The sequence below is a fragment of the Tetrao urogallus genome (genome assembly GCF_951394365.1).
Source record: "Tetrao urogallus genome assembly, chromosome: 23".
Taxonomy (NCBI): domain Eukaryota; kingdom Metazoa; phylum Chordata; class Aves; order Galliformes; family Phasianidae; genus Tetrao; species Tetrao urogallus.
Window position 1 is genome coordinate 2,349,181 of NC_136836.1, and position 12,972 is coordinate 2,362,152.

Consider the following 12,972-nt stretch of genomic DNA (forward strand, 5'->3'; position numbering starts at 1 on the left):
AGCAGCCAAAGGGGCAGAGGAAAAGGAACCACTGTGACTGAACCTCGTGGGCAACATCTGCTGGATCCCAGGCCCCAAAGCCCCCCTGTGCTCGGGCTGCTCCTCCTCTTCCAGGCCAGATGGGAGGGGGGGGGAATAACAGAAAGTTCCTCCGCTTTGCACAGCGGCTCGGTGTTCCAAGTGCAAATGTCAAACCCAGGGGAGGAGGCGTGGGGTTAAAAATTAAAGGGGGGGGGAAGGGGAGGGAAAAGGCAAAAATGCCCCTTATGGGCCTTAAAATAAAAAAAAAACGTAGTAGAAAGACAAAAACCAAAGCGTATGCTCTGAAATCACAACCAAAGCCAAAAGGAAAGGGAACGGTTTCAGCTATGCTCTATAACCTAGAAGGGACTTTTTTTTTTTCTGTATTTTTTTCCTTTTTTTCCTTTTTTTCAGTCCTATGTCTTGTGAAATTCCAATGCTTTTCTCTTGTTTTTCCTCGAGTTTGTCAGAGTCCTTTTTCTTTTTTTTTTTTTTTCCTCCTCCATTTGAAGTCACTGAAATGAAGAAAAATAAACCAAAAATAAACCAAAAATAAACCAAAACCCAACCAAGTCCTAATTTCTCTCTGGGATTTTTTTGCTCTTTCTTTCCTTTCTCCGACAGACGGCGCGATGCAATCTCTGCTGCAGTGTCCGGGGGAGGAGAGGCCCTTCTATTTGACACGGCCCTGGCGTTCCTGCGGGGGGAAAAGAGAGAAGGCATCAGTGGTGTCCCATGAGGGGAAGCAGGAGGAAGGCAGGAGCTGCCTGCCTTCACCCATGGGTGCCACCTCACTCCTTCCAGGGATGTGGGATCACAGAATCACAGAATCACCCGGGTTGGAAGGGACCTCAAGGATCATGTAGTTCCAACCCCCTGCCTAGCAGGGCCACCCAACATCCACATTTAGATCAGGTTGCCCAGGACCCCGTCCAACCTGGCCTTGAACACGTCCAAGGACGGGGCATCCACAGCCTCCCTGGGCAGCCCGTTCCAGGGCCCGACCACTCTCCTTGTAAAGAACTTCCCCCTAACATCCAACCTCAATCTTCCCTCCTTCAACTTGGATCCATCCATTGGGATTCAGACACCTGCTTGCGTCCCCCTCCTCTCTGTGCCTCCAGCTAAGTGCCAGCAGGGCATCGCCACACCAAAGGGAGGAATGGGAGAAGAACTGAGCAGCAAAGGGAGGAAGAACAAGGAAAAAAACAACTATGACAAAGGGAATCGCAGAATGGTCAGGGTTGGAAGGGACCTCAAGGATCATGAAGCTCCAACCCCACTGCCACATACAGGGCCACCAACCTCCACATTCAATACCAGCCCAGGCTGCCCAGGGCCCCATTGAACCTGGCCTTGAACACCTCCAGGGATGGACGGGGCATCACAGCCTCTCTGGGCAGCCTGAAAGGTCTGGGTGAGGACAGGGACACGGTGTGCTGCTCTGGGTGGGCAGCACAGGAACCCAGGAGGTGGCTGAGGGTGGGCAGAGGGGCAGCTGCACATCACACCTCCCCAGCTGCCAGGGATCCACGTGAGTCGCTGAAGCCAAACCCCAGATGGAAAGACAACAAGGGCACGGGGCTGCGGCCCCACAGTGCAAGGGAACGGCTCAGAAGGCACCAGAGAGGCAGCAGCAACAGCACTCGGAGGCACTGAGCTCTGCAGGGAAGCAGCAGCAGCCAGGAGCACTCAGTGGTGGCCCTGCTCTGCACACACCATGTCCTTGGGGCTGTGGTGGCACCACGGCCCTGTCCTGCTAACAGTGTGGAAGGCTGATGGCAGATCTCGTTATCCAGCCCCAACCACAGGCTCTGCAGCTCAGGATGGCAACGTCTGTGCGCTCTCACCTGCAACACACACCTGACTGCAGCGCTCCTGTGGGGCAGCAGAAGGCCATCAGAGGGCAGAAGGAGGCAGCACGGGGCTCCCAGCTTCACTGGGATCAGCCTGCTTCCCAGCACAACGGCTGCATGCTGCCAGCAGTGCTCCTGCAGGGCTGAGCTCAGCCACCCAACCCCTCACCCAGCAACACACCCAGCCCCCAGCTCTGCTTCCCCAGTCCTGCTGCACAACGGATGCCCCCCCAGCACAGCACAGCACAGCACAGCACTGCCAGGTGCCCGCTCCCAAGATGGGCTTCAGACCCACCCTGGACCTACATCACAGCCATCACTGCCTCAGGGTCGCCCTGCAGAGCTTTCCCTTCTCAACAGACTCAGCTCGAGGCACAGCCACAGCCAACAGACTGGGCATCACTTCCACTGTGCTCCACAAACAGCCCCCAGTCCTGATTTACAAACCAAACACCAGGTTTTTCTCCTGCCAGCATGAGAAAAGCCATCAGAGCTATAGAGGAAAGTTCCACCCCGGCCTGCCTCACCTACGAAAGAGGACAAAATCAGACATGTTGCTCTGGCTGCAGCCAGAAAGCTTCATCCTCCCTCTTGCCTGCAATACTGATTGCAAAGGATGAGCCTCTTCTTGCTCAACCATCACCTCGGATTGCACAAACAAAGCACCCAATTCCCAGGACGCTGATCATCCTCCTGCTTTTCCCCTTGGCTCTTTGGAAAAGGCAGAAGCCCACCTGGCTGTTTCAAGGCAGAATCAAGGCATGAACACCTCTGTGCTCTGCCTCACCACGCGAGTGCAGTGCTAAGGACTGCAAAACCTTGGGCACAGGGGGGAGCTTGAGGGCCTTCACTGGAATTGGTGGTTTGACGTGGTCATAAGGAAGCCAGCAAAGCTCTGATGGCCCTAAGGCATCCGAGCTAATCAAAACAGCAGCCAAGTGTGAAGAAATGGAGGAACCTGCAAGAAAACGCAGCGAGTTTGGCCTGCTTGGTTAGAGAAATGAAGTGATGCAGATGGGAAGAAGCAAAGCAGACACAGAGTGCACTGAAACCTACTGCTCCCCACCTCCTCCTGGATGAGGTCCTCTGGGTCAAGGAGCTCCTGAGACACAAGTTGTCCCAAGGAAGGACTGCTTTCAGAGATGGACAAACGTGTGCTCGCGCTCTCCTTGCAGAGATCTGCTCCTAGCACTCCATCGTGCTGCACACAGAGCTGCTTGGGGAAGAGGAGCGAGGAGCAGTTTGCATGCGCCCAGCAGGCCTCCAAAACCAAGGTGAAGATGCTGCCTTCCTCACACACACAAAGCAAGTGCTGCAGACCCTTCCTCAGAGCCCTGGGACAAAGTTCTACTTAGATTTCACCTTAAGTTTAAGCTGACATCGGGTATCATTGTAAGAAATGACCCTGCTGTCAACCACAGAAAAGAAAGCTCAGCACTGTGCTTTGAATACAGAGCCTCTAAAGGCACGGAACCAGAAATGCTGCCTCCATTTCCAAATGGAAAGGACAGGAGAAAGCAGCATCTTGCAGACGAAGGGCACTGCAGCACCATGCCCTCAGCCTCCTCACACCCTGCACAGCAGCAGGGCCTCGCATCACCGCGCCTCTGGAGCTCCTCAGCATCCTGGTCAGCTTTAGGCAACGTCCTGCAGCAGGCAGAAAGCCCAGCATCACTAAATGGATGATAGATGCTCTGCTTCAAAGGCAAGCTACTCCCTATGGAGAAGCCTCTGCTAATAAAATAACCCAGAACACAGCCTGTGTCAGCAGCTCTTAACCTCGGTGCCAGCAGCTTACCCCAAACACTCACAATAAAAGCCACCAGCGATGACATCTTCCTCACTCCCTCCTTTTCCTCCTCGCATACCAAAACCTCCATGTGGTTCCCAGGGAATTCGCCAACCACACTCGCAATTCAAGTCGGCTGAAGAGGGAACAAAGTCTTGTTGTGTTTGTTAAAGACTTTCCCTTGAAAGGGGGAAATTCTGGTTCACAATGAATGCAATCAATGCTTTGGTAGGAAAGAGCAGCTCAGGGCATCCTGCGACTCGGAGCTGCAATGCTGAGGCCAAAGGGAACCTGAAGCTGAAGGCAGCAATGAGCTGCTGGAACATGCAGCATGGTTTGTGTGTTATGGAGCTGTGACAAACAGAAGGGCACAGACAGGCAGATTTAGGAGGCCTGGAACTGAACTGGGAGAAACAAGGCGTGTTATCCTCTGCTTGGAAACACTGTGGGTATGGTAAAATGAAATGTGAGTGCGGTGTCAGCCAGGACAGCGAGCAGAGGGGTACAGCAGTGCCAGTCTGGGCTGTAGGACAAATGGAGAAGGAAAAAAAGAGCTCTGCAGAACGCATCAGAAAGCATTCCCTCTTCACAGGGGCTGTGGATGGTCCCCAGCAGGCTCACACTGCACCACTCTGCTCACCCTCACCCCAGCTCCCTCGAGGGGCAGCAATACTCCTTCCATCTCTGCTTCCAGAGGGTCTGAGCTCAGCGAGGAGGCCGACCCACGTGGTGCTGCAGCCCTGGGATGGGACAGGACACGACTGCACCCAAGCAGCATCCTTCCCAGCTCCTCCTGGGGAGGCAGCGAGACAGAAAATGAGATCCTCCACAGCTTATAGATGCTGCTTCCAGACGAGGCAAGCTGCTGCCCTGCACACGCAAGCTGCACGTCCCTCTGCTATCCAGACCTTCATGCTGAGGTCACTGCAACGTTCCTAGAAACACACAGGCTTCCCAAGGGCTGTTTGTTCCACAAGGATAAAGCAGGCCTCCCAAGGAAGGCACTGCTGCCACGCTCCACACACAGCAGCTTCCAGCACTCCCACGTTCCTTCAGCTGGGATCAAGCCAGTGATCAGCTGCATCAGTTTGAGCAAAAACACCCAGACCTCTCATAAAAGTGCATTCAGTGGAGAAAGGCACTGGGAAGAACTGGAGAGCCTGTGGGCACAGGCAGAGCAGACAGCAGCAGGACGGCAGCGCTTTCAGCTCTGAACCATTCAGCCTCCCTCTGCTGGCCAGAGCGAACAGCACAGCACCAAGCAAGATATTTCTCGACTGATTTCTTGGAACTATTTCTGGGCATTCTACAGAAGTGACTCTCACAGCAAGCAGCACAAAAGAACATTCAGGAGTTCCCAGACTTTCACAAGAGCTCGTCCATCTGCCTGGACAGCGAGCAGGAACCAAACTGTAAAGCAGACAAAGCTTCAGGCAAGCTGAGAGCCAAGTGAAACAACTGCAGCTTGAGTTCCAAACAAGCCAAACCCTGAGACATTTCAGCTTCAGGGGACAGGAATGCAGGACACGAATGCATCGCCACCATCCCAAGGCTGCAGCACTCACTCAGCTGCTTCTCAGTGAAGCCACCAAACAGCAGTGAGAAACTCCAGCCATCCTCAGAGAGCCACCAGAGAGGTCAAACTGCAGCAGAAAGCCCAACTCATTTCCTCCCCGGCGGATGTGACAGGGCAGGGGCCCTCTGCATGTAACACTGAGTCAACAGCAAAGCTGGCGTTTGCTTTGTCTATCTACAAGAATCCCTCCTTGCCTGTGAATTCCAGAGATGGATGACTAAGTTTCCTTTGAGAGAATAAATGCTTTCCTACTCAAAACTCCTGCACCGTGGGGTCACACTCCGATGCTGCACTAGGAGGAGGTTTGGGCACGCTGTGCCTGCTGCTGACCCTCAGCACACTGCAGAGAAGCCGAGCATCTCTGGGGAGGAGCCTTCAAAATGCAACTGGAGAGATGAGCAAAGATGTTCTACATTTGAACAGAACTGCTGTGTTGCCTGTTTTCATATCCTGCCCACTTTAGGGCCACCTGCTCTCCAGCAAGGCCACCCGTCTGCCTCCTTCCTTCCCCCACGTCTCCCCCATTCTGTCACTCTCCCTTCTTCTCTCCCATTTCCATTCACCATTTTCATTGCTTTCATCCCCCTCCCCCTCCATCCTGCCGTGCTTCTCCCCTCACTGGGATCTGCCCCTTTCTCTCACTGTCAGATGCACAGCACACCACAAATCCCACTTCCTACAGCATCCCACACAGAGCAGATTTCGGATCACGTTCAAAACCTCAGCTGATAAAGGAGAAATCACCACTTTGGGACAGGCTGGAGAGCACGTGAAACCACGTGAGGTCACACAGAGATCAAGTTTACATGTAAAACAGAAGGAGAACCTTCCCTCTGCACACCTTGCAGCGAATTCTGCCTTACAGGCTTCCTGCACACACCACAAATGCTCGAGTATCAGCTGCAGCACACGACTGCCTTTGGTGGGAATGTCTGTGCACGCAACGTTCCATGCAAACTGCATGACAAAAATGAAGAACCGAGCTGCTGAGGTGAGCAGCTGCAGCTCCTGACTCCGTTCCTCAACTGCTGCGTGGAAAATTCCCCGCTGCTGAAACTAAGGAGATGATCAGGAAACTTGGCCAGCTCCCAGAAAGCTGTGCTAATGCTAATTTGTAATGACTGTTCTGACCAAAATACGGCAGAGGGGCTCGGGTGGTTTGAACGGTCACTGAGTTTGGGCAGAATTTTCAGCCCTCCAGAGAACAGACAGAGGGGGACGGTGGGCTCTGATGCGACGCAGCCCAGCTGAGGGCTCAGCCAGGAGCAGCTCACTGCCAGCAGGAACACAATGACCTGCTCTGCATCCAGAGGGGAGCACCAGCAGTCATAGACTTAAATTGCTGCAAGGGAGATTGAGGTTGGGCATTAGACAAAGCCTTCTAACAGGAAGGATAATTAAGCACGGGGCTAGATTGCCCGGGGAGGGACAGGAACTGCTGTGCCTGAAGGTTTTACAAGCAGTGGGAAACATCTGTCACACTGATCCTGCTCGAGGTAGGGGGTGGATGAGACAGCTTGCCAGAGCCCAGCTCTGTTTCTCAGCCATTGCCCGGAGTCCCCACCGCTCTGTAAGCCCAGGATCTCTGAACCAGGAGCTGCAGGAGTTCATAGAACTGAACGCAACACTGACAAGTCTGGGATTTACAGCAACCCAAGGGCAAGCTGCTATGAGCTCTGCCAGCCAGGACAGCGCCCAGCTCTGGCAGCACACACTGCACCCCAAAAGGAGCTCCTGCTTGGGCAGCACACAGCCAGCCCCAAACCCACCCACCAGCCCTTCAGACCTCCCCCCCCTCTCACAAACACCCCCCTTACCTTTTTAACAGTTTCCTCCTCCTCCTGGCGTTTCTCATAGTGTGAGAAGTCATCGAAGATGGACGTGGTGTGCTTGTAGGTGGCAATGATTTTCAACACCTGCTTAGCCTTTTCCAGAGGCACCTCCTGAGTGTCCCTGGAGTTGGTCACTGGTTTATTCTCGTTGTTCTCTAGGCGGATGTGCCGCAGCTGGCTGTTGGGAACGTCCTTCACAAAAATCCACCTGACATCAAAACGTCCCTTCCACTTGTCCTGGGACCACACACCCGCACACGTGTTGTAGTCCACAGCAGATTTCATTTCTGCTACTCCGCAGAAGTGACCGCTACCGTTGACGCTGAACAGTAAGTAAACGGGGCCCTTCCCATTCATGGAGCGGTAGGCAGCGTCCAGTCTCTTGTTGCCGTGCTCTGTGCTGCACCAGATGTTGTATTTAATGGAACGGTGGATATCGTCCTCAGAGTAACTCTTAATGATGAAAACCCGGCCGTGCTTCGGGTTCCAATCAAAATCCTTGGGGTTGTAGTTGTTGATGGACCTCAACTTCTCCAGCACCGGGTGAGGTTCCGAAGGAGCCGTCCCAGCGCCGGGCTGCGCCGTTGCCACCCCGCTGCCCTCCGTGCCGTTCTGGCCGAAGGCGCCGCCGCCGCGGTTGCGGGGCGCGACCCAACGTGCGGGCTGAGCTGCTGGCTGCGGGACGGGCAGCGGGGCGGGCGGCGGAGGGGGCAGAGGCTGGGACTGCTGCCCACCGGGAGCCTGGGCCGCGGGAGGGCTGCTGTTCATCTGCTGAGCCGCGGGCTGGGGGGAGGCCTGGGGGGGCTGCTGGGCCACGTTCTGCACTAAGGTCTGCGAGGGGGCTTTCGTCACTGGCCCTTTGTTATCCCAAGTTCCTATATCCATGTTGTGTTTGATCGGAGGCGGGGGAAGACTCGAACCTGCCATGCCGTTCTTGGTCTTCAGCTTGGGCTGCTGCTTAGCTGGCTTGCTAGCGATGTCAGCCCAGGACGTCGGCTTCGGGGGAGCGATCGTGGCCGGAGGCAAGCTGTTAGATGCCACCATGTTGCTGGTCATGGATCCGCTCCCGACGGCCGAACCCACAACCTTGGGGACGTTGCTGGCCACGTCCGTGCTGCCCAGCTTCAGGGCTGCCATCCCCTGGTCGATGGTGTTCATCCCCGGAGCCTTGTTGAGAGTCTCGCTGGCAAAAGCGGACTGTCCGTCGATCATGGCCCCCCCCAGGGAACTGGGGGCATAGGCGTAATTGCTGCTGTAGCCGGAGCTTTGAGTGGATTGTCCCTGAGAACTGTTATTCCCCCAAGCCGAAAAGTCAATCCCGCTTGGAAAGAAGTTAAAGCCGTGCTGCCCGAGGAACGGAGTGCTGCCAAGGGCCCCTGGCTGCCCAAACATGGCATCTGGGAGGAAGTGAGGCTCCCCGTTGCTCAGCTGTCCGTAAGAGGTTAGGTAGGGCATGGGGGGATCGCCCCCTGTGGACCAGGCAGCCTCACCCAGCGAGTAGGAGAATCCAATGGAGGGGCTGTAGTAGTTTGGTAAGTAGGAATCGGACATTGCAGTGTATGCATTGTTCTGCAAGAGAAAAACGAGCACTGAACAGTTAGGATGAGGAGAACAAGCAGGCAGGGACCAGGACTAAGGGCCACCTCTGGCTTCCCGGGCCCTAGCCTTCCCACCCCGGGGCTGAGCCCACAAACAGGCCTGGCCCCAAGCACCTCTGCTGCTAGGGGTGCTCCCACAACGGCTTCGCTGCCCCCAGTACGAAGCACAAAGGCTCAGCACGCTCCTCACACTGAGATCAGAGCACAGTTTTAGTGCGCCATGCAGTGCGCACACTGGGCTGCCCTCTGAGAACAGCACCTTACCTCACGCACGGATATCATCTTCTGCTTTTCCTCTCTCTACAAAAGAAGGCTTTTCTCACCTGGGTAATGCACGTCTCAGAGCTTATTTTGCTGGGTGTTTGATGAAGGGCTTGGAGGAAGGAGGTGGAGAAGGGCAATACGGAGGGCAAAGGTCCAGTGGCACTGCACTGCCAAAACCACAAACATCCCTCGCTGCTCTTAGCACAAGCCCCTTCCTTGCACTTCCTACAGCTTTATCCTGACAATCCACAATTTGAGAGCTCCAAATACCCAAGAACTTGCAAACAAAACAGGATTTAATGCCAGAACGCCAGCTGCTCCAGCGCTGCAAGCACACACTCAAAAATACCTGAAAACAGAGAGCAGTCAGTAGTGCTGCACTGGGAGCCCTTTGCAGCACAGGGACCTCTGCAGCACAGCAAAGCAGGCTTTGGTCTCCCTTTTAACATCCAAATAGCCTTCAGGTTACGAAAACAAATGTTTAATTTTACAATTAGGAAACTCTCAGACATGACTAAGGTTCACTTACATGAAAAACATCTGTCATTCAGCATTCAAACCAACATCCCCCCGGGGAGCTGTTCAAGCCACACTAATGGACATTATCATCCAGTAACGTGAACCCGTGTGCAGACAGCCTTGTGCTACACAGCAGCTTACATGCCAACCCGATGCAGATGAGATGAAAAGTCAGCTTGGGTTCCCACTTAAGAGCCTGGCTCGCAGCAGCTCTGCTCCATTTTTTGTTGAATCACGTTTTCGTGCGCCAGGCGCAGCTCCCACAGGACTTCACACCACACTGAAGCCTATGGAGGCTCTCAAGATGGCTCTGGCCTCCTCCAGAAACAGTTTTACCTCTCCACCATCCACTGAGCCAAAGGAAAGCAACAGGTTTGGGGCTGGGCAGCCTCAGTCCTTCCAGAAAATCAGCAGGAATTACGGTAACGCTGCTTGGTTCATCGCACGACACGCTGGAAAACCTCCTGCGCTGCGTGAAGCTCAGAGTTACTGCAGCCTTTGTTTTCCCAGGGAAGATGGCACAGAAGTAAAACAATCAACTCTTAGCAGGGTACAGCTGTAGTTTCCAATTTCTGCAGCTATGCTTTGCTGTCAAGCACACCTCGCCCTGCTGCACTGGCACAAAGACTGATCGGTATGCAAATAAGCCTTTTAACTCTCTTCATTAAGACTTCTCGTGCAGTTGATTCCTCAAACTCACTATTCCTCTGCATCTGCACCTCAGACAAGGAGGGTTTAAGCTTACTGACTCCTGGAGCTGAGGAATCTCTGTGTTCCTGAGCCTTATGAACACACAGCAACGTGATTCTGCAGGGCTGACAGCTAAGAGTCACACCTGAAACTGCAGCTCTCCAGCAAAGAGCCAAGAAACTTTACCAGGTGTCACCTGGCGTGAGCGCAGGCAGCTCAGGTAGCAGCTCTGAAAGCACCTGCATTACTCTGCAACAGTTGGCTGCGTTTAATTCAGAGCCTCAGCTCCCTTCCCCTCGCCAGAAAGGCACACGTGTGACGCTGCTGTCACAGCCCAGCTCGTGGGCTCGGCAGCTCCGCCATCCAGACTGAACCCCAGCTTTTTGTTTGCTGCCCACTGAGGCATCAAAGGACGGATGAGAGCGACGGGCAACGCAGTGCAGTGAGAGAAAAGGAGGCAAAGTCACCCTCAAGTTTCACCCAACGTGAACACAGAGGTTTTCCCTCACTGCTGCTGCATTCCCACAGCTCGGCTCCCCCTCCTCAGCTGCTGTCCTTTCTCACGACACCCTGACCAGTTTGTGACAGGCGTGCACAAGAAGAAACTAAATGTTGAGATGTGGCCCAAAATGGAGTAAAATACCACTGGGAAAAGGAAGCAGCTCGCTTTATTCAGGGGTGGAGAAAGCAATCACACCTCTCTCCCTGTGCAACTCAAATTCAGGCCTGTGACTTTTTTTAGGGAGCTAAATAGAGCAGAGTTACTTAACGGACAGGTGGAATGCCCAAGATTGTGCAACAGCTAACAGGTCCTTACAGAGCACAAGCAAGGAAAATACCTGTTGAGCGTTTAACTGAGACAGAAACCTGCTCATACGTTCCAACAAAACATGAATCACAAGTATCTGAAACGATGCACTGACTAGGAAAAGTGATTAAAAAATACAGAAAGGGAGAAACAAAGCAGCTTTTTTTTTTTTTTAACCAGTCCCAACAGTAAAGGGAAAAGAAGCCAAGAGAACGAACTGCTTCAGCCTTACTACAGATGTTTATCTGTAATGCTTGTAACATCTAATCAGCTGAACTCCATCTGTTGTGTGTCACTCTCCTACTGCTCACGAGACAGAGCAGTCAGCAATGGAGCTAATCTCAAACAACAACTAAAAAGTATCTGGAAACCTGACTTTCAGGAGCTGCTCACAAACTCCTCAACTCCTAACTGAAGTTCTAAGAAAGTCCCATCAGCCTTGATGACAAGAGTGTTCTGGGGGGTGAGAAATGGAGAAAACCCCATGGCACGCATTTTCTGTTTCCTTGGCAGAGACAGGAGAGCACAGATAGCATCTTCCAAATGCCTCCACAGCACGGCTGCATCCCATGAACCAATTTCACAACGCTGCACAGCGCATCTGCTCCACAAAGAGCCACACACAAGCAAAGAAACAAAGCCAAAGCAACACAACTGAAAGACCAGAAGCAGCAATTTCAAGACAGCCGACAGCGGGCTGAACCTCAACCATAGGAAGCCCCAAAAAGGAAGACACAAGAAGTCGCCAACAGCTCCAGCCCTCACCCACGAGCGCAGCTTTTGCTGGGAGAAGCACGGGGACACAAACAGGGGGCGACGAGGGGAAAGCTGGCAAGCAGCAGAGCGCAGCGGGCACGGCAGAGCTCCAGCAGCTCAGCTCACTCACCGGCCGGGCCTGAGGGCTCAAGTAAGGCTCGAAGTCGTCGTCGTTCAGCCCATCCTTCTGATGCACGGAGCCGTTTTGCACTGAGGAAGAGATGCGCGGCGTTAGGAAGCGCTCAACAAGCAGCAACACGACCGACCGCCTCCTCCTCCTCCTCCTCCGGGCCGGCCCCGGGACCGCGCTGTGCCACCACACGGCGGGCAAAGCCAAGCCAAGCTCTCCTCCGCACACAAACTCTCCCCGTGAGCACTTTTAAGGTGGTTTTTTTTTGTTGTTTTTTAACGTTATTTTCTCGGCCCTTTTCCCGGCTCTGCTCCCCCCGCGCCCATCCGCACCGCCCGGCCCCGTCTCACCTTTGTTGCCTTGGCCTTTCGGTCTCTGCGGAGGCGGCATGGAAAGAGAAGGGAGAGCGGTGAGTGAGGGGAGGGGCGGCCACAGTCGGCGGGAAGGGAAGGAAGAGGAGGAAGGCCCGGCCCGGCCCGCGCCCCGCAGCTAGGCCTCAGCCGCGGCCTCGCCTAGCGGGCCAGGCCCGGAGCCACCAAGGGGAGGCCGGGGGGCGGCGGCGAGGCCCCTACCTGCTCCAGGAGGCTGCTGGCCGACATGGCTCCGCGGCGGAGCGGCTGCTGCCGGGGCGGGGCGGGGCGGGGCGGCGGGCGGCAGTGGCGGCTTTGTCCGGGAGCGGGCGCGGCGCGGCTGCTTGGCGGACTCCGACTCGCCCGCGGCGGCTGCCTGGTTGAGGCGACGCTCTAGCCCGCTCCCCCCGCCTCGCCTCTCCTTCCGGCCCGCGTCTATGGCCCAGGCCCGCCGCCTCGCGCCCACACGCGCTCCCCGGGCGTCACGCGGCACCGCGCGCGCGCCGCGCTCCCAGGCACAATGGCGTGGAGGGGGGGGGAAGGAGAGCGAGCGCGGCGCATGCCGGGCGGGAGGAGGACCGGCACAGCGCCCCCTCGTGGATGGGCGGGGGAGAGCGGGCCGTGCGGTACGAGGCGCTCTTAAAGGGCCACGCACGCCATGAAGGGATGCGCTTTGCCAGCCCCAAAGCAGCAAATCCCAAATCCTGCTACAGACATCTCTCTCGGGTCCAGCGATTCATCACCCTATGATTTAAGTTCCCTGAGCTCACTCCATCCCTACTC

At 55.1% G+C, this 12,972-nt stretch overlaps 1 protein-coding gene across 1 annotated transcript; it reads right to left on the reverse strand.

The window, feature by feature from the left end:
- Positions 1 to 596: 596 nt before the first annotated feature.
- On the reverse strand, positions 597 to 12,438 carry YTHDF2 (YTH N6-methyladenosine RNA binding protein F2; the record flags this gene model as incomplete). Its single annotated transcript, XM_079546125.1, has 5 exons — positions 597 to 718; positions 7,060 to 8,643; positions 11,840 to 11,919; positions 12,190 to 12,214; positions 12,412 to 12,438. 5 exons carry the CDS (start codon positions 12,436 to 12,438, stop codon positions 695 to 697), a joined length of 1,740 nt encoding a protein of 579 aa, XP_079402251.1. The 3' UTR covers positions 597 to 694.
- Between the last annotated feature and the right edge of the window lie 534 nt (positions 12,439 to 12,972).